The following is a 22401-nucleotide window of genomic DNA, read 5'->3' as shown; positions in this document are numbered from 1 at the left end:
GACACAATTTTACACTGCAGATACATTCGCACTGGTCTGCTCTCCGATTTAATCCAAAGATCTAAGCTCTGTGATGTTTACATTTTGAATTAAGACCATTAATGTTAACCCATGTCCCTCTGCACTCTGGCAATTAGTGCATCTCGGGCTGTCATGCTTATCCTGTCAAAGTGGTGCAAAGTAACTAAGTCAATACAACAATACAATAATGTACAGTGCTTACTAGGGCTGTGCGATGTGGCGATACATGTCATTGAGACGATAGAATGTACCCACGATATGCCTTTTCAGAGATATCGATACAGAAAGTGCACATTCTATGAGTTGCAGTTATATACCTTCATGTATACTTCTGTAGAACGGCGGTGTCATTCGCCAAAAAGAACATCTACAAGCTAACAACGTGTCGCGGCTCGACGCGTCGTTAGCTTGAAGATTTATTCCCCTTGCTTCCACCGTCCCTCCCCCTTTTAACAAGCTGTTGCCTCGCAGCGGACCGCATGCACTAACAGGCCAGACACACACACACACACACACACACACACACACACACACACACACACACACACACACACACACACACACACACACTTGGAGTGGTTACTTTTTCTCCCTCGGTCTATGGAACTGGTTTGTACTTTGGATATTCCAAAACCGACACGGTGCAAACTAAAGTTATTTGCAAAGTTTGCAATGTTCGAACGTCGCTGGACATAACTTTTAACAACCTCCGAATGTCTGGACCGGTGGGAGGTTCTGCCTCTGTCCAGCACTGGCACACACAGCCTGGTCGCCTCCTCGTTCGCAACAACAAATCTCCTGTATTCGCTGCTAGGCTCCGCTCCCTTATCCAGCTGCCGAAAGCGTTTCTTAACCTCCTCTGTATACCTGGTTTGAAGGCCAGGGTCGGTTGTGAATGCCCTCCAGTCGTACCAGATCTTGGGGCTTGGCTTGGGGACCCTGAGGCTCAGTCCCACCCTCATGGAGACCACACAGTGATCAGAGCCCAAAGACATTCCTCCACTTTTGCCTCACAAGTATGTAGTTCAGCTGAAGTAGCATACCTGTGGCTCGGTCTTGGAAGGTTTTCTGGAACATGGTGTTCGCTGCCAGTAGTTTGTGCTCCATGAGTAGGGCGGCAAGATATTCGCCATTGCGGTTGGTAGAGTCATGGTATGTAAAGGGTGCGTCATGTGGTCCGAGCCTTGCATTGAAGTCCCCCAGGATTGCCAGGAAGTTGTGAGCTGGGATATAACGGACTGCTGTAGCAATGCCCTCATGGAACTTCTCCACCTCCTCAGATGGTGCCATGTTGTAGGGTGAGTACACGACTATGACTTTTGTTACTGGTTTGCCTGAGAACTCTGTGATAAGGATCCTATGGTAAACCCGACAACGTGCCTTAAACGCCAGAGAACCCAGCATCAGCCCCTGTTGCAGCCTGGGCCTCGTTTCGCCACATAAATGCAGTGATGAACGTGCATCTCCCCACTCTGCAATACACGATCCTCCATCATCCATCATCAGTGTGTACTCTTCTGTGTTTCTGGATTCCCAGAATCCACTCCCTTTTCCTCGGCAGAGTGTGCTAGCTCCACCAATCTAGCTTCTTCTCTCACTGTACATGTGTTGAAGGTTCCTATTACGAATGGGCTCAGACAGCGCAAGAGTGCATTGGACGGGGTGCTGTGATTTGACAGGACCCTCTCTTGCGTGTTTGGAGTCCTATCGTAATGTTGTCCTCCAGGGGGAGGACCAGCACCAGCAGGTCCATGGTTTGGCTTTACTATGCTGATTAAGGACTGTGGGGCGCAACTCCTCACAGTCCTCGTTTTATTTTGGAGTGTCCTTCTCCTAGATGGGTTGCCTTCCATCTTGCCACAGTCAGGTTCATATAGTTGCATATATGTCATACATAATGCCTATATATAGAAGTAGTATATATAGTAGCTCATATATATCTAACTTTTTTTGCAAGGTAATATGTGCATAATTAGTCCAAAATTCTATATAACAAAATGTATTCATTATTTAACTTATTTCCATCTGCAGGCCCAGAATAGGAGGCACATGAACACGTTTTGGGTTTGTAGATGTGTTGCTGTGTTCGGCGCACCACCGTTGAAGGACGAAATATAAATCACAGGCAGCAGCAGCGAGCGAGTTGAGAGCGTCAAGGAGAGAGAGAATGAGAGATGCATGAGTCATGACATCAGGGATTTAACAGTCTACTTTAGCATATTTTGTGTGCAACTTAGCATGTTTTATGAACAACTGAACATAAGTTGCCATTTTGCCTATTATATGTCCGTTCTCTCACTCTGCTATAATTTGAGCCACTGGCGCTGCCTTCAGATGATTTTTTTTTTTATTGGGGGGGGGGGGGGGGGGGGCCTTTCAGGCAGTCTCGGCCCTAAAATAATGGTAATTGATTGGGCCGGGCCTTAATTTTCAGGTCCATTGAGAACTCTACCATCTGTGAAACTGTGCACACAAATTCCTCGAGGCCAGAGTAGAACCTCTGCCCTAATTTGTTCACATTGGCCTGTTATAGCGCCACCAGTCGGCCAAATTTTGAGATACAAATACACATCGGTACACATTATCTTTATTGTCATGTGATCAAGACATATCTATCTGAATTTTCATATTCCATCCGGATTGACCTCCAAAGTTAGCAGGAGTGGTCTGAACAAAATGCTTCAAATCATGAACGCAGTGTCTGATTGCACATAGGCCAAGGAAAAAATATCATCCTACATTTTTCAAATCGGTTTCATGGTTGCGCTATAACAGGCCGATTCACATGTTGGCCTATAACTCTTGAACCGTAGGTTAAAATGATTTGTTCCCTCGGATTCCTTGGATCAATACGGAAATCCCCAAACAAGCCACGCCCAATTCCACCTGTATGGATCAAATTGTTGCTTTCACACTTCACATTATGTGCAGATTAGCTACAAAACTGAGATATGTTCATTTCATGAGCTTTTGTTAAGCTTGGTTTATACAAAGTCAGGCTAATTGTTCCAATCAATGTGATAATTAAGTAAACTGGCCCATGGCTTTAGTTTGCCCTCATCTTAAAGTGGACGTGTTAGGCTGTTTGTGGTTGAGAATACAGGAAGCAGAGGAGATAATACAGGAGGCAGAGGAGATAGGGAGGTAATAGCAGGAATGACATGGAACAACAATTGTGGAACATCTTGATTCCATTATGTATTTCATTTCTGGTGTGAAATGGCACGAGGGACCCCCAAAAACGTCTCCACCCAGAAATTCTTCATTTTTATAAGCTTTGAGCACCTGCCCCTCCAGTGGTCTCTGCTTAGCCCTGTATCTTGGATTAGGTAGTTCTATTTGATGCAGAAACACAACATAATGGCCCTTGATGCAAGTAACATTAACGAACGTCAGCTGGACAGTGACACATTTCATATCACATACCATACAGTAATAACTCATGTAACTTTCACCAAACAAATATATATATATATATATATATATATATATATATATATATATATATATATATATATATATATATATATATATTAAAACATATATATTTTGGGAAATTGTGAATCATTCTTTGTAAGAATCGCAATTTTTAAATAATCGTGTTTTTCCAACACCCCTCCTGAACAACTATGTGATCTATTTATCGGCTAAAATGAATTCATGGCATCAGGCACAAACAAATCACTCAGCTCCATATATGGGCACAAATGGGCATGCTCATATATGGGCATATACGGACGGTGTTTATGTATTAAAGACAAATGGAAATAGTTGGTTTCTGCCCGACAGCAACATACTATCTATATTACTATACTTCTATCTTACACTATTATATGTATTATTTTTGTTATTGCTATTAATTGTATTTGCTTGTATCTCCCTCTGTCTCTTTCTCAGTCTCTCTCCCCGCCCGCCAGCCCAACATGGTCAAGGCAGATGGCCACCCGCCCTAGAGCCTGACGTTTCTTCCAGTTAAGTGGGAGTTTTTCGTTGCCACTGTCACAAAAACTGCTTGCTCAGGGTGGGACAATGTGGGGTCTCTGCTCTGCATGTAAAGTGTCTTGAGACAACTTGTTTTGATTTGACACTTGAATAAAATGGAATTGAAATTTCAATTGAATTGAAAATAAAGTCCTTATAGGTGAGAGCTCTTATTTTCACTCAGGTTCTAAGGGGGATTCTATAACAACATTGGCCCCGATTCATTATGCTGGTCGTAAATATGGGGTAAATACAGTTTGTAAAGTATTTTCTGTAAGCTCAAACTGACGTGCAATTCCCAAAGGGGTTTGTATATCCCTGAAACGTGTGGATCACCAGGTGTAGATCATGATTAATCTGGACGGCTGCATCCAACAACATCCAACGTCAACGTACTGAACAGTGTTGCCATATCCACTTATTATAAGCGATTTTGGGAGTAAAGTTGCTTTACTTGTAAATATTGGTAGCTGTGGGGTGCAGTTTTTGGGCTTGTTTCTAAAGTGTAGTTGCTTATTTGGGCTTGCTTCACAATTGTTCAATTATTTTAACCAGTGTTTCTCAATATTTTTATGTCATGGACCCCCAAGTTAACACATTGAGTGCCATAAACGGTCCAGACCGTTTTTGAGAATCCAAATGAGGAGTGCCGAAAACGGTCCGGACGGTTTTTGACCCAATTTTATTTTTATACGTGGGGCCCACGTGGGGTGCTCTAACGAAACTTTGGGATCATCCAAGGAGTTTCTGAAAAGAAGAGGCCGGATGTGGATCCATGTCAAAAATCCTTCCGGTAGGCCTTTCCAATGTTAACTCCTTGACTAAAAGCTTATCTCCATTTCTTTTTAACGTGGTGGAAGCGAGCCGTTTTCGATCGGCGATCACTCTGCAATGGAGGATCGCGTTGGAAATATTGTTCCAGGCATTAGTCGGGACCCTCCGCCGTCTCACACGCACGCTTGTTTACATGCACTTCCGCGTCGGGGCTTCTACACCACGAAACATATCAACGTAAGTGGATGGAAGAAATGCAGGCACTGAACGTATAATATTTTAATAAACCTCTGGCACCCGATGGGTAATATGTAGGCTAATTTATCCCTATAACCCCTATCTGAAAATGTTTTGTGCCAGCTGGAGCCCCGTACCAGATTGTGTTGTTAGAATGTTAAAACAAATCTTCCAAATATTCCACATTTTATTTCAAGATAAAAAAATAAAAAAATAGCAGATCTACAACTACAAGCTCACAACGCGTTACATCGCGAAGCGTTGTGAGCTTGTAGATTGGCTATTTTCAATATGCTTGTAGATTGGCTTGTAGATCGCTATTTTCAATGTATACAGTAGCCTATATAATTTCAATGTATACAGGTTTAATTAGAGTGCTCATAATGGCCTAGTGCCATAGTTTCTTCTTTTGGGCTTGTTTTCCTAGATCTGGTTACTTATTTCTCTCACAACATCTGGCAACGTTGGTGCTAGTTCTCTGGTGCGTCTCTCGTATAAACATAACAGATGCGCATCGCCTTGACTTGTACAACCGTTCTGTCTGGAAGCGAGTCCTTCGATCGCACATGCTCTCATGTGTAAGGAGAATAAAGAAGTTTACAAGGTCCTTTTATTTGGACACCCCATGACCAAATAAAAGGCTAACTAGAAAAAGTGCTCCTCGGAGCACAGGTCTCCGCCAGGTCAGGTAGGTTATTGTGGCCTCCTGGTGGCGCTATAATAGGCCAATGTGAAAATTTCTTCCTCAGCCTAGTGGGAATGTGCGTGTAAAATTTCATGGAAATCGCAAGCTGAGTGCATAATTTGAGGCATTTTGTTCAAAAGTTTGCAATCCTGCAAACTTTGGAAGACAGCCTTAGCCAATGAGGATGGAATATGGGAAATCGGACAGATCCGTGTTCATCACATGGCTATAGAGATACTGTATACCGATTTGCATGACGTTTGGATAAAAGAAGAGAAGCATATAAAATATGGCGGAGAATATAAAACATGGAAAGGATATTATATAAGCCTTTTCTAATGAACACTGCTCACCTTTACCGAGGTAAAAAATATGATGAAATCCAGCATACAAGTGGAACGCTGCTATCCGATTATGGACCAGAGCGTATTGATTACTTATTGATTAAATTTGTTAATTTTGGATTAATATATCACTGTCCTACGTCGGAATGCATCTTCTGGACAGCATGACTAGCTTTCATCCACTATAGTTTCCTCATCAGATGGTAAGATTTGTTAGGCTATTGTGTGTGGTGTTCATGTGATCAATATACAGTAGCCTACAGTATTATAAATGAATACCGCGCAGGTCTGCAGCTCCACAGTGACATTAAGGCATGATAGTCTATTTTCATTATTACGTGACACTTTGGCTGAGATGGCCCGCTTGCCCGAAACTGGCAAACACACTGAGGGACCTAATAAATCAGCTATAAATGCAACTAATAGCCTACAAAATAAATAAAAAGCGGTGGGATCTGCATCATGTCTATACATGTAGGACTGTGACTGTTTCTGCTTTTTATATTTTGTACAATTTGGCAATAAATTTGTTTTATTGCACCCTTGCTCTTATTGTTTTACACTGCTCAACCCTGGTATATAAGAACCTGTTTAGAAGTGTTACTTGAGTTCCTGGGCTCTATTATCCTCCAGGTGGCGTAGTCAGCTCTAAAAATAATATTGTGTTATTTCCACCTTGCCACACTTACATTCATTGTCTAGGGTTCTGGTTCATTAAAGTTTACAGTGATCTTACATTGTCTGGCGGGGTGTCACTACTTCCTAGGGTCGAGGTGGAATATAACGCGCCATGCAAGAACTGGAAATAACCAACGCAAAGTGGCGGCACACGGACAAAGTGGAAGATCTGTTTCAACAGAACGTGCGGGGGTTGTGGCAAGGACTGAAGACAATGACGGGTTAAAAAGGCAAGCACCAGTCGATCAACAGTGCTGACGCAACACTGGCGAACAGTGTACTGAACAGTAGCTACAGAAGGTTTGAGGCTAGCATTGCTAGTATAGTAGCCCTGTGGATAACAACAGCAGGGTGCATTCCAACCCGCTTGTTTTTATTTTCTGAGCAGGATGTGCAGAGGGTGTCCGAAGGGTGGATATCAGGAAAGCAGCCGGCCCAGATGACATTTCTGGGTGGCTGACTAAGGCCTGCGTTGCCCTACGTGTGCCAGTCTTCACCATAATATTACTGCACACAGATTTATTTTGTCCCGCTTTAAAGGGATATTTCACTTTCAAATAAAATAATCATAAAAAAAAAAGAAAAATAGAATATTATTGTTTTAATCCCTCACGCAATTAAGGGCCGTGATATTTCCATTACTTTTTCATTTATTCTGTTTAGATTTTTTAACATTTTTATTTTATTTGAAAGTGAAATATCTTTTTATATATACATATTATATTTATTATATATATATTATATTCATAATATATATTATAAATATATATATTACTTACTACATTAGAATGTCAGCACAATTAAAAAAATGTCACTGCTTGTGCTTGTATAAGTTAGCGACGAATGAAACCTTCATGATTCTTGAAGACTCCTTAATAACACAAACTAACAGTTATTTAAAGTTGAAAGTTTAGTTTTTTATTGCATTTCTTTTATATTTACTAGGTAGTCACTTTTTTTAATGACTTATCTTCTCTAACAAGACCTCACAAAATTGGCAGCATTAAAAGCCCTATAGTTCAATAATGTACATTATATACATATATAGCTCTATATACAGTATATATATATATGTGTGTGTGTGTGTGTGTGTGTGTGTGTGTGTGTGTGTGTGTGTGTGTGTGTGTGTGTGTGTGTGTGTTTGTATATATATATATATATATATATATATATATATATATATAAAATGTTACAGTACTAGCGCAAAACCAGTAAGATTTCACTCGCTTCGAGGCGCCGAACCGAGTGCACAGCTTTGCCCCGCCAAGGCCGCAACCGACGGAATAAAAATAAAAACAGACGGCCGGTATTTCCAGCTGGCCGTTTTCGCCAATCAACGGCGGGTGATGAAGCGGAAATCCGTGGGTTGTTATGCAAGCCGTGCTCAAGCCGTGCTGATCCAACGGCCGACCACTCGAGTGAAAAACCCACCACGGCTACTGGGGGGCTGGGTCGGGACATACCTATTTTTGTCCTACCGTGTAGAAGTGTTTGTGCGTCTCGCGGCTGCGAGCCCTGGCCGGCCGGGCCGCGGCATCGTCTTGCACCTCAGAACGAGCACTTCTTTTTCGATCTTACTTGTTTCTCCAACATACTGGGAGATCATTAAGTTTGCGAAAAGAGTGTTGGCGGGGGCGAGATGAAGCGAACGGGAAGCTTCAAAGTCGCCGTCCGCGCTACAAAACGGGCACTCCCAAACTGTTCACACTGAGGCCGGCTCAAAGTCAAACGCCGACGGCGGAATAATAAAATAAATATAATATAAAAATAAACTTGCTTGTCGCGATCGCGCATTGTAACTAAATCTAAGAGGATTCTATAACAACATTGTGTTTCCTGATCAGTGATCTTACTTTGAGTCTGAAGGTCCAGGTTCATTCATGGCGTCCGTAGAAGTGAGAGAGTCGATGCCACTCGCCGTAGTCGTACAGCTGGATGCTGGAGAGACTGGTCTCTGGTATTCACCTCTGGAATCATAAACAAATCACACAACACTGTTTCTGGCTCATACTGTATATTCATGATGAAGTCTTAGTGACGTGATCACCAGAATAAGAATCATCTTTGTTATCACATCACAGGTTTGCAGGTGTAAAACTTGGGTGAAATTTGTTTTTGCGCAAGGTATACAAGGTATCTACAGAGTATATCCATCCTTACATTATGTACAGTACATGCGGTTTAGACATAAGGTGCATAAGGTGCATAGCTGGTATAAAGCAATAGCCAGCAGTCCGAAGTCCTTCTGGTACTTTTAATTCATATGCACGGACAAACACAGCACACACGGACGCGTTTCGGTGTCAAGCCTTCCTCAGCGTGTATGGTAATGTAAACATTTAGGGACAGTTAAATAGGGGGACCAGGGTGCAACACAGAAATTGGTCCGTCTAAAAACAGGCTCGTTCATAGGCCTCATCACAATTACTTATACACCACATAAATCCATATACTATTGATTGGGGGACTCTGATCCATTACATATACAAATAGCCAAATACCAGTAGATAAAGTTTTTAAAAAGCAGTTCATGTAGGTACTCTCCCTTGACTTTCTGTCATAAACAGGAATGCAGTGATAAATGCAAATACAAAATATAGCTGCAAGCAGCGATAATACAGGGCCAGACATGGAAACTAGAGAGAGAGAGAGAGAGAGAGAGAGAGAGAGAGAGAGAGAGAGAGAGAGAGAGAGAGAGAGAGAGAGAGAGAGAGAGTTTGTGTGTTTGTTTGTTTGTGTGTTTGACAGCTTACTAGTGGCTCCATTTGACTACACAACACAGCCATCATGGGAGAGAGAGAGAGAGAGAGAGAGAGAGAGAGAGAGAGAGAGAGAGAGAGAGAGAGAGAGAGAGAGAGAGAGAGATTTTTTTTTATTTTTAAAAGCTCTTTATTAAAACCACTCCTTTCCAGTTCAGCTCATAGCATTACAAAAGTTAACCAATTCAGCTCTCAAAATCATAGTTACACAAAACAAAAACAACAAAAATAAAAAATATAACCTTCCACTAGAAACAAAGAACCAGCTCTCCCTCTTCCTGTGGTAAGCACAACACCCCCTCAACAGCCCAGATGTTATTGAACCCTTCCAGATCATTTGTTAACTTATAGTAAGCATGCTCAACCCTAAGTCGGGCAGCTACCATCCCTGTTAAAACCTGCACTGGATCTGTAGACCCTTCGCCCTTTATCTTATTTCTCCTCGTGATCCAGATTGCAAGTTTAGCCATTCCAGACATAAAATTGAGCAGTGTATGTACAATCTTTTTTGCTGCAGAATACTTTGGACCAAAAATGAATTGTTCAAACGAAAAAATCACACCTAATCCTGAAAACCACAACTTTACCAAATCAAAGACACCCCCCAGCCTTGAACACCCAACAAATAAATGTTCAAGTGTTTCTGGTTGTGGACAGAAAGGACAGCCCACCCCTATACTTGGATCCAGGTGTGCTAGGTGTCTATTAGTGGCAATAGCCCCATGCACAATCCTCCATTGAAGGTCACCTGCCCGCTTGTCAATTGGCCGTTTGTACAAAGACCTCCAGCATCCCTTCGGGGAAGAGTGCGGGTCAAAAACCCCAGTCCACCTCGATGCTCTAATTCCTGTCAGAGAGCGTACATACGACACCTTAACACAAATTCGATAGGCTTCTTTCTTTTCCATTTCTCTGAATTCCCCCAGCTTTGGGGTTTTGAAAGAGAGAAACTGGTCTTCCCCCTCCTGCCACTCCCCAACAGCAGGAGTGACAGTTAGAGATGGAAAACTGTACTCACACTCATCATCCCATTGGTCAGAATAGGTACGATTTTCGGCAAACACTCTTAGGGGCTCTGACAAGGAAACACAGACCTCTCGAACGATCCTGGATAAGATCCTGGAGGATCTGATGTTGGCCATCTGTCCCAGAACCTCTACAGATGTCTGTGTGGCCTTTAACAGGTGTCCCAGCTTAACACAGCCAGCCTCTCGTAGAGCAGCCCTCAGGCTTGGTGACGACAGTGTTTCTGTCTTTAGATAGTCATTGAAGAACAGTGGTTCCTCAAAAATCCACATTCCAGGTAGACCGCCAGGGTCCCTGGTGGCCTGAAGAACCTGCCATGCCTGAAGAACTGCAACATAGAACGGTGTAAGTCCTGTAATATCCGCCTCATTCAGGTTCAGTAGGAACAGCTGTTTGTCATATCCCAAACGACCAGCCTTCCTTAGTATTAAACTGGCTGTACCCAGCCACCGTGCCCCACAGTCATACAGGAGTCTCTGGCCTGCTTCGAGCCTGAAGGCCATCACTCGCGAGGAAATGTCTATCAGGCCTTGTCCTCCTTCCTCCACTGGAAGATACAGAGCTGCAGCCCTTATCCAATGCTGCCCAGTCCAGAAGAAGTCTATTATCTGTCTTTGTATTTCCTCTATTAAGCCCCTAGGTGAAGGTAGAACAATTAATCTATGCCAGAGCATCGAGGCAACTAGGTTGTTTGCAACCAAGACCCTCCCCCTATAGGATAGCTGAGGTAGGAGCCATTTCCACTTTGACAGCCTAGCACGCACCTTCTCCACTAAGCCCTCCCAATTATTTTCCCGATATTCTTCTGATCCTAAATGAACTCCCAGGAACTTCATCCCCTGCTGTCCCCACTGTAAACCTCCAGGCAAACTGGGGGGTGCCTCCTCCGTCCAGCGCCCCACCTGTAGGGCCTCACTCTTTTCCCAGTTCACCTTAGCCGATGAGGCTCTTTCGTACATGTTTAGACAGTATTTTATTCCCTCTACATCCCCCTGGTTCTTAATGAAAATGCTTACATCATCGGCATAAGCTGAGACAACATAAGGAGGACTCTGGGTTAGTCCAGGTAGGGATAAACCATTAAGTCTTCTCCTAAGTTGGCATAGGAGTGGTTCTATAACAATACTGTAGAGTTGACCTGATATGGGACACCCCTGTCTGATACCCCTACTAACCGTTATAGGTCTGCTCAAACCGCCTCCCACCTTAACCATGCAACTTGCTTCCTCATACAGTAGACCTACCCATTTTGAAAAATTCTTCCCAACACCAAATGCATTCAAAGTGGAGAAAAGAAAACCATGATCTACTTTATCGAAGGCTTTTTCTTGGTCTATTGATAAGATCCCGACATTTATATCATATGATTTACACACATCCAACACATCTCTAATCAAAAACAAATTATCCATTATAGTTCTTTCAGGTACACAGTACGTTTGATCTGGTTGTATTAATACTCCAAGATGGTCTCTCAGTCTATTAGAAAGTGCCCTTGAAAGCACCTTGTAATCCGAGCATAATAATGCCACAGGCCTCCAGTTTTTTAAGAGGGCCAAGTCCCCTTTTTTTGGGAGGAGCGATAGAACTGCCCTCCTACATGAAGATGGCAGTAAACCCTTTTTGTAAGATTCCATCATTACTTCATGAAAATCATGTCCCAGACATTCCCAAAAAGCCCTATAGAACTCAGTGGGTAGCCCATCAATCCCTGGTGCACGCCCAGAAGCTAGCTGTCCTACGGCCGTGGTTAGCTCCTCAAAGGACAGGTCTTTATCCAGATCTTTTCTCTCCCTAGGAGTGAGCTTAGGTAGTCCTTCCAGTAGTTCTAACTGGCACTGCTCCTCACAGGTCTCAGCTCCAAACAGGGTTGTATAGAAGTTTACAGCCTGTCTCCTCATCTCACCAGAGTCTGTAGTAATCCTACCATCAGGCATTCTCAGACAGGACATCTGCTTCCCCTTTGCTTTCTGCTTCTCCAGGTTGAAAAAGAAAGAGCTTGGGGCATCCATGTCCTTAATTGATACAAAACGAGCTCTGACGAGGGCTCCTTTCACTCTCTCCCTCATGAAAGAGCTGAGCTCCAGTCTTTTCTTTTGAAGCAAAGTCTCATCATCAGATCTTGTATTGGGGTGTAATTCACTTTCAATGTCCCTTATTTCCATTTCCATTTTTTTAATTGCTTCCCTAGTATTAAGTGTTGTGTAAGATGTGTACTGTTGACAGAATACACGTGTCTGAGCTTTTCCTATTTCCCACCACATACTCAAAGATTCAAAATCACTCTTTTTCTGAGCCCAAATTGACCAAAAAGTTTTAAAATTCTCACAAAAAGTTGTGTCCTGAAGCAATTTTGTGTTAAAGTGCCAATAATTTGTTACCTTTTCACCAGAGGAAAAACTCAAACATATGGTAGTTATATGATGATCACTGAACCCCACTGGACTAATACAGCTACTAATCAGCTGACCTCTGAGCCCTTCTGATATGTATATCCTGTCCAGTCTAGCTGCGCTCACTCTGTTATCCACAATCCTGATCCATGTGTACTGCCTTACTGTTTCATTTTTTATTCTCCATGCATCTACTAATTCTAAATGACTAATTGTACTTTTTAGACTAATTGATGACTGTAAATGTGGCTCCTCACTCATTCTATCCTGTGTAAAGTCAATCGTGCAGTTCCAATCTCCACCAATAATTTTGAGGTCTTGATTCTTGCCCAACTCATCTTTCAATTTGTTGAACAGACATAACCTCTCTGTGCCTTGGTTTGGTGCATAAACATTAACTAGACAGAAAATACACCCTTCAACCTCTGCTCTAACTATTGCTACCCTTCCCTTTACAAGCTCTTCCTTAGATATAATTTTCACATTCAACTTTTCTGAAAAAAGAACTGCAACGCCTCCACTGACATTACTACCATGACTTAGAAAAAAAGACCCTTTCCAAAACAGGCCCCAATCTGCTGCATTTTCCTCATCACTATGAGTTTCCTGCAAAAAAAGTATATCAATTTTCTTCTGCTCCACTACCTCTGCTATTAATGCCCTCTTTTGCCTATCTCTCCCTCCATTCATGTTCAAAGAGCCTATCTTAAGCCCCCCCATCAGAAAACAAGAGTAGAGGAAAAAAGAAAACAGTAGATATAAGCTCAAGAAAGAGCAAGACACCTTGTGATACATGATCATCTTAACTACATGCGTAACGAGGCTTTAGCAGCCTTCCTTTGTTTCCCCTTCTTATTGGGATTCACTTTTCTCAAGGAAGTTATTAACTTCCTTAATCTATACCTCTTTCTTTTATCTAACAAGTCATAACCTACCACCTTCTGTAAAATGTTAACAGTCTTTATAAACTTTTCCTCATCAGGAAAATGGTCCTTTACATTCACAGTTTGGCCAAATGTCTCATCCAAAAAATTGTTTATTTGCTCTAAAGAATACAGGTCAGTACCTATACTCTTCATTTCAACTTCATTTGCACTCTCTGGCTCACTTTCATATTCTCCACCATCCATTTCCATGTCACTGTCCAGCTGACTGTTTGGTAACGGAGTATTCTCTCCTGCTGTCACTATTTCACTGTCCAATTGGCTGTTTGGTAACGGAGTATTCTCTCCTCCTGTCACTTTTTCACTGTCCAATTGGCTGTTTGGTAACGGAGTATTCTCTCCTCCTATCACTATTTCACTGTCCAATTGACTGTTCGGCAAGGGAAAATTGGGCAGTGTATGTGCAATTGTTTTTACTGCAGAATACTTTGGACCAAAAATGAATTGTTTTGACAATGGAGTGCTCTCTCCTGCTGTCACAACATCACTAAGCAGCCCCTCCCCTTTAGCACTTGTAGACGCAACCTCGTTATCCACAGGAATAACCGCGGCCTCTACTCTTATTTGTGAGTCTATCATCTGTGAAGACTGACTCATTTTCAACCTCATCTGCTGATCCTTGTGTCTCACCATTCTGTTCTATCACTACCTGCTCATCTGTTGCGTTAACATTACCAGGGGGCGGGGCCACAACAGCCCTCGGCTCTGCCTGTCCAGCGGCCGTCCCATCATCTCTTTTTTTCTGTGGACACGCGTTGCGCTTGTGTCCAACACGCCCACACTCAAAACATTTCATGCTACCTCCATTTGCATAGACCATATAATAACTATTTCCATGTTTCACTTTGAATGACACCTCCAGCTCTTGTGTAGGAGAGTCAAGGAACATATAAGCCTGTCTGCGAAGTGACTGAACATGTTTTAACTTCTCATCTTTGAACCCGAGGCTTAACACCTTAAGTGGGCTTGCAAACTTGCCGAAGCGCTTGAGTTCTTGTTCCAACATCTCATTTGGAATAAACGGTGGTACACCCGAGACTATAACTCGCGTGGAAGGTGCATAAAGTGGGGAAACCTGCGAAAAAAACGTCACCTATAAAGACGCCACTCGCAACAAGTTGATTCACAAGCCTCTCCTCCTTCACAAACACAATGACACCCTTGTTCATGCGCGATGCATATTCAAGATTAGCGTGTTCAATCTGTTCTCCGACAGCCAACAGCACCTGTTCTAACGTCACGTTAGGCTCAGGTACCAACCGAACTCCATGACGAACGGACAGAGACGGCGTCTCGAAAGACGCCATCTCTCCCCTTGTGTTTTTAGCCGAAGTTACTAACAACTTGTGCCACTCCACAATCCAGCAAAATAAACAATAAAAAGATAACCTTACCTGATCATGCGACAAAGCAGGGAAAATGACAAGTAGAAACCAAAAAAAAGAAAACAAATCCCGAGGCTCTCACTCATACAAACACTACTCACACACACGCTCCCACCGTGCTCCCAACAGCATGCAGAGAGAGAGAGAGAGAGAGAGAGAGAGAGAGAGAGAGATGGATACTGGAGAGAGAGAGAGAGACATGGATACTGGAGAGAGAGAGAGAGAGAGAGAGAGAGAGAGAGAGAGAGAGAGAGAGAGAGAGAGAGAGAGAGAGAGAGAGATGGAAACTGGAGAGAGAGAGAGAGAGAGAGAGAGAGAGAGAGAGAGAGAGAGAGAGAGAGATGGAAACTGGAGAGAGAGAGAGATAGAAACGGAATAGATGAGATTTTTTTATTTATTTTAAAAGTCCTTTATTACGCACTGCTGGGTAATACAGACCAAGAACATAGTCAAGCCCTCATACTTGACTTAAATAATTAGAAAGAGAGAAAGAAAAAAAGAAACACAGAAACACAACCAGGCTCCAACCTCAGATCAAAAAGAGAAGAGCAGTTCATCTGTATCTTCCACTGTACACAACACTCCCCCTAATGCCCACTTTCTGCAGAAAGCCTCCAGATTGTCCACCACTTTATAGTATGAATGTTCTATCCTGAGGCGTGCTTTTAACAGTCCAGTCATTATGAGCACCGGGTCCACACAGCCCACATCCTGAGCCCGATTCCTACGGCTCAGCCAGATGGCCAACTTTGCAGTTGCAGACATAACATTTATCAGTGTGTGAACACCTTTTTTTGCCACTGAGTACTTTGGCCCGAAAATAAAAAGCTGAGAAGAGAAGACCTCCCCCAACCCCGTAAACCAACCCCTCAGTAAGTCAAACACCCCTAATAACCTGGGACACTGAACAAATAGATGAAAAAGGGTTTCCGTCTGGGAACAGAAGAGACAACCCTCCCCTTGATTAGGATCAATGTGTGCCTTGTGTCTGTTCGTGGCTATCGCCCCATGTACTATCCTCCACTGGAGGTCAGCCGACCGCTTATCAACCGGTAGCTTGTACAGGCACCGCCAACAGCCTTTCGGGGAGGAGCCTGGACCAAAAAACTCGTTCCACCTCGACGCTTTCATGGCCTGCAGAGACTGACAGTGCCTCACCTTTACGCACAGGATGTACATTGCCTTCTTCTCTAGTCTCGCGTGGCCAGACTGTTGCCTCCCACAATTTAATTCCATGATACCTTTCTCAGTTTTCTGTGATAAACAATCCTCGCACAAATAACATGAATCTACCGCTCCTATGACTATGCTTCCGCCTCGGTTCTGTTTCCACTAGGACTACAGGTCCGCGGGCACCGCGTCGTGATTGGTCGAATGTTTTTCCGGTCTGAACAACTTCCGTTACACAGCTTTCGGGAAGTGGAGTCCCAGACTCTATATAGCATTCAGAGATTGTGGAATAGTAGTCTGGTGACGCGAGACTACTTCTTCTCCAAATCCTGACACAAGCCAAGCCTTGGAGTAGCGAATGATAGGAGACAGCCTTCCTCCTCCTCCTGCAACTGCCCCACATTAGGAAGAACAGCCAGACTTGGGAAAACATAGTCCACATCGTCCTCCCACTGTTGTACTAGTGTACAGTTCTCCTTTAGAAAGGTCCTCAGGTGTTGTGGAAGGGACCCCTCAACCTCCTCAATCACCCGTCTCAGCAGTCTAGGCCTTATGTGGACACGCTGCTGTAAGGACTCAATGGGCATCAGCAGATGTCCCAACTTGGTGCATCCGGCTTCCCTAAGAAAAGTTCTTACACATGCAGAAGACAGTGTCTGAGCCTGTAGAAAGCTGTTGTGGAACAGTGGCTCCTAGAACAACCACATACCAGCTGTGGCATCAGGGTCTCTGGCAACTTTCAGGATCCTCCAGGCTTCCAGAACAGACTCATAGAAGGCTGACAGCCCCGTCAGATCTGCCTCGTCCAGCCTTAGTAGAAAAAGCTGTTTGCTGTAGCCCAGACGACCCGCCTTACACATGATGAGCTTGGCTGTGTCCAGCCACCGCACTCCATAGTCAGATATCAGCCTCTGTGCTGTCCTTAATCTAAAGGCCGCCACCCGAGATGTAATGTCTATTAGACCCTGTCCCCCTTCTTCCACCTGAAGGTACAAAGCAGGGGCTCGGATCCAGTGTTGCCCTGACCAGAAGAAGTTCACTAAGGCCCGCTGGATGTCCTCAATCAGGCCTCTCGGTGGAGGTAAGACACTGAGTCTGTGCCACAGCATCGAGGCGACCAAGTTGTTTGCTACCAGGACTCGACCCCTATACGACAGCTGGGGTAGCAACCATTTCCAGGAAGACAACCTGGCACACACCTTCTCCATCACCCCCCCCCAATTATGCCTCTGATACTCTTCCGTTCCCAGAAAAACACCCAACACCTTCATCCCTCTTGTCTCCCACTGCATTCCTATGGGCAGCCTAGGTGCTGTCCCGCCTCCCCACTGACCCACTTGCAAAGCCTCACTTTTCTCCCAATTTACCCTTGCAGAGGAGGCCTTCTCATAGATAGCCAGGCTATCCTGCAGGGCTGCTACATCTCGCTGGTCAGTTATGAACACATTCAGGTCATCTGCGTAGGCCGAAACAATGAGAGGGGGATGTTGAGTCCCTGGTAGTGTAAACCCACTGAGCCGACTCCTCAGCCTGCATAACAGGGGTTCAAAAATTAAACTATACAACTGACCTGAGATGGGGCAGCCCTGCCTTATTCCCCTCTGTACTGGGATTGGTCTGCTCAACCCTCCCCCTACCTTAAAGGAGACACACCATGAATTTAAAAAAAATATTTGATATTTAATATCATATGGTGTATGTCCCTCAAACCATTTTCAAAAGGTTTGAGCCTAAATCAACACTCAGATATACTCATCCCAAGTCAATTCTCTCAGGCTTATAAAGCACTTTCAGCTGCAATACCAAAACGTCCAGTTGGCTAGGGGGGTGCTGTACTGCGGTACTGAGCAATTCTGTCTGTCAAAATACATGGGCAGAAAGTTTGGTGAGGTAAGCAAACTTGCCATTCTGAGATGGCCTGTTCAGACACGCCCATTCTGAAAATCTCTGAAATGAGAATGAATGACTGAATGTTAAAAGAAAATATTTTTTTGGGGTACAAGAGACACTGGGGAGCCAAAAAAATACAAAAAAAAAAAAAAAAAAGTGAAATTCATGGTGTGTCTCCTTTAACCAGACACTCTGCTCCACTGTATAACAGCCCCACCCAAGACATAAAACCATCCCCAAACCCAAAGGCCTTCAGTGTGGAAAACAAGTACCCATGGTCCACTCTGTCAAAAGATTTCTGTTGGTCAAGGAATAGATGAGAGAGAGAGAGAGAGAGAGAGAGAGACATGGAAACTAGAGAGAGAGAGAGATAGAAACGGAATAGATGAGAGAGAGAGAGAGAGAGAGAGAGAGAGAGAGAGAGAGAGAGAGAGAGACACACATGGAAACGGAATAGTTTGATATGAGAGAGAGAGAGAGAGAGAGAGAGAGAGAGAGAGAGAGAGAGAGAGCGCGCCATGGAAACGGAATAGATTGAGATTGTAGATCGGCTATTTTCAGAATGAAGTATGTCATACGTTGAAAAACGTACTCTCAAATATGCATTTCAGGTTATCTTTACCATTTGCACATGTATTCATTGATACAGGCATGTTGTTTGCAATTCAACTTAAATGAAGTCTGCAAGTGAGGCTTGAACTGACGACCATGAGATTGTGAGGCACTCATTTAAGGGAGACGCCATTGGACCAACAGACAAGGAACTGTGAAAAAGGAGATCACACAGATGATACAGTTTCACGCAAATAGCTGAAAAATCCTGGGTTTAAGTGTTTTTCAAACTGCTCAAAATTGCGGACAATCTAAGGGCGGAGCTTACTGGTCAAAGCGATAGATGTGTTCCTCATGAGTCAAGGCACAAGTGTAAGCAAGTTTCACGACTTTCGGCCAAACGAGGCATGACTTTTGCCTGTTTAAAGTTTGCATTTTCAAAAAATTGCTATAGCGCCCCCCTTTGGCCAATTGGAGTGAGATTGGTTTCAGTGATATTTGGAATGACTCTCTACATTACTGCAACGTTTCAAAGAAATGTGAGTCTTGCATGTATGTGTTAGGGGCAGATGAATAATTTTCATAAAACTGCAATAGTTAAAATCTATGGAATCCTGGGATTTTGGAGCAATCTGCATGAAACGTTTAACACTTGAACTTTGGACCTCTGCCGACATAATGATGGGAGCGGATTTTCCATAAGTGAAAAAATGCAGAAGTTAGGAGCCAATGGCTGTTTTTCATATAATTCAAAATGGTGGGCGATCTAAAGGTCAGAGGTCAAAAGTCAGACCACAAAAGTTGTCGGGCATGAAGAGACGCATGTGTGTATCGAAGTGTCATGGTTGTAGGTCAAACAGGGCATGAGTTGTACCTGTTCAAAGTTGGCATTTTCAATTGAGTACTATAGCGCCACCTTTGGACGAAAGATTGTGAGAATTATTTTTTGATGGTTTTTCATGACCATCTACCATATGGCCGAGTTTCGTAAAAAGCGACAGCACGGTTCAGCCAGAACTGCGAAAAGTGGCAGAAGAAGAAGAAGAAGAAGAAGAAGAAGAAGAACTGACAGAATACTGCCAATAACAAAACAGGTCCAGAGCTGAGCTCTGGCCCTGTAATTACAAACAGAACAAAACAAAAACTAACTAGAAAAAGTGCTCCTCGGAGCACAGGTCTCTGCCAGGTCAGGTACGTTATTCTGGCCTCCTGGTGGCGCTATAATAGGCCAATGTGAAAAGGGTGCCATTTATTCTTAGGTCTTTCATGGCAATCAGACACTGCATTCATGATTTGAGGCATTTTGTTCCAAAATGTGTTTTGCTAAATTAGACCTGCTGGTGGCGCTATAACAGGCCAATGTGAAAAGGGTGCCATTTCTTCCTCGGCCTAGTGGGAATGTGCGTGTGAAATTTCACGGAAATCGCAAGCTGCGTGCATAGTTTGAGGCTTTTTGTTCAAAACGGACCAATCCTGCAAACTTTGGAAGCCAACCATAGGCAATGAGGATGGAATATGGGAAATCGGACAGATCCGTGTTGATCACATGACTATAGAGATGCTGTGTACCGATTTGCATGACGTTTGGATAAAATCTGTAGGAGTAATGTAAACAAATAGGTTTTGAACAAATCGGCCTCCTGGTGGCGCTATAACAGGCCCATGTGAAAAGGGTGCCATTTCTTCCTCGGCCTAGTGGGAATGTGCGTGTGAAATTTCACGGAAATCGCAAGCTGCGTGCATAGTTTGAGGCTTTTTGTTCAAAACGGACCAATCCTGCAAACTTTGGAAGCCAACCATAGGCAATGAGGATGGAATATGGGAAATCGGACAGATCCGTGTTGATTACATGACTATAGAGATGCTGTGTAGCGATTTGCATGACGTTTGGATAAAATCTGTAGGAGTAATGTAAAACTAGAAAAAGTGCTCCTCGGAGCACAACTCTCCGCTGTTGGGAATGTTGGGAATGTTCTATCTGTATAAGTGTCCTATCCGTCCTGTCTGTATAAGTGTCCTATCCCTCCTGTCTGTATAAGTGTCCTATCCGTCCTGTCTATGTAAGTGTCCTATCCGTCCTGTCTGTGTAAGTGTCCTATCCGTCCTGTCTGTGTAAGTGTCCTATCCAATTGTTACAGTATCCGCCATTTCTCAACCATTTCGTGATTGTTCCTGTCTTACCTCACTCTTACCAGACTTGTGTTGGGAATGTTGGGAATGTTCTAATTCTTATGTTCTAACTGTCCTATCCATCCTGTCTGTATAAGTGTCCGATCCGTCCTGTCTGTATAAGTGTCCTATCCGTCTGTATAAGTGTCCTATCCGTCTTGTCTGTATAAGTGTCCTATCCGTCCTGTCTATGTAAGTGTCCTATACCTCCTGTCTGTGTAAGTGTCCTATCCCCCCTGTCTGTATAAGTGTCCTATCCGTCCTGTCTGTATACTGTAGGTGTCCTATCCGTCCTGTCTGTATACTGTAAGTGTCCTATCCGTCCTGTCTGTGTAAGTGTCATATCCCTCCTGTCTATGTAAGTGTCCTATCCGTCCTGTCTGTGTAAGTGTTCTATCCGTCCTGTCTGTATAAGTGTCCTATCCGTCCTGTCTGTATAAGTGTCCTATCCGTCCTGTCTGTATAAGTGTCCTGTGTACTGTAAGTGTCCTATCCGTCTGTGTAAGTGTCATATCCCTCCTGTCTATATAAGTGTCCTATCTGTCCTATCTGCCAATTATGTATCAGCCATGCAGCCATTTCGTGATGGTTCCTGTCTTACCTCACTTTGACAGTGGCAAAGACACTGTCAAAGTGATGCCATGTATTTATACAGTATTTCACCGTATTGTCACGTGTCACGTGAGGCTTGACCAATCGGTGTGTCATATTTAGAAAGTGAAAACAAAACTCTCCTACGGAGAGTAATAAAAATAGGTTTTGCACAAATCGGCCTCCTGGTGGCGCTATAACAGGCCCATGTGAAAAAATTGGGGCAGAGGTTCTGAATTGGCATCCAGGGAGTGTGTGTGCACAGTTTCAGAGCAACCGGGCCAACGGTGCCGGAGATTAGCTGCTCACAGACAGAAGGACACACACACACAAGGACGGACGGACGGACGGACGGAGGGTAAAACATACTCTCTCGCCATGCCTTCGGCCTGGCGGAGACAACCAGTCAAAGAAATAAACAATTAATAATAAACTTACACCTCTCTGAATTAAGCAATATTACACGAGAGGGTGTGCTTTACCGTCATTATTGGCACGCCAGTGATGCGGTCAGGAACGAGGCGAAGCCGAGTTCCGCGAGCATCACTGAAGTGCCAATAATGTAGGTAAAGCACACCCTCGAGTGTAATATTGCGATTATACAACAGTTACCAACAAAACACATCCAAATGTATTCATATTGTGGGGCAATTCATAATAAAAATGTTTCGCTATTATCCGTTTCCCTGTAAAGATAAGAGTTTATTTGACTGAGACATTAAATAGTCCCTGTAGCAGCGCTCTGAGGCACCGTCTCATCAACACAACTGATTCCAGTAGGCTATGTGCTCCGTCGTACGAC

At 43.6% G+C, this 22401-nt stretch overlaps 1 protein-coding gene across 1 annotated transcript in view; it reads right to left on the bottom strand.

Moving 5' to 3' along the window:
• LOC311051985 (uncharacterized protein) overlaps window positions 1-22401 on the bottom strand; it is a 156567-nt gene that overhangs the window by 92841 nt on the left and 41325 nt on the right. Inside the window, exon 8 of the mRNA XM_084066730.1 lies at window positions 8574-8687. Coding sequence (XP_083922856.1) covers window positions 8574-8687 — 114 coding nt within the window. The remainder of the gene's footprint in view (window positions 1-8573; window positions 8688-22401) is intronic.

This window comes from Gymnoscopelus microlampas (assembly GCF_963454915.1).
Source record: "Gymnoscopelus microlampas genome assembly, chromosome: 1".
In the NCBI taxonomy this organism is placed as follows: Eukaryota; Metazoa; Chordata; class Actinopteri; order Myctophiformes; family Myctophidae; genus Gymnoscopelus; species Gymnoscopelus microlampas.
Note: the sequence above shows the minus strand (reverse complement) of the source record. Positions and strands in the feature narration are given on the sequence as shown.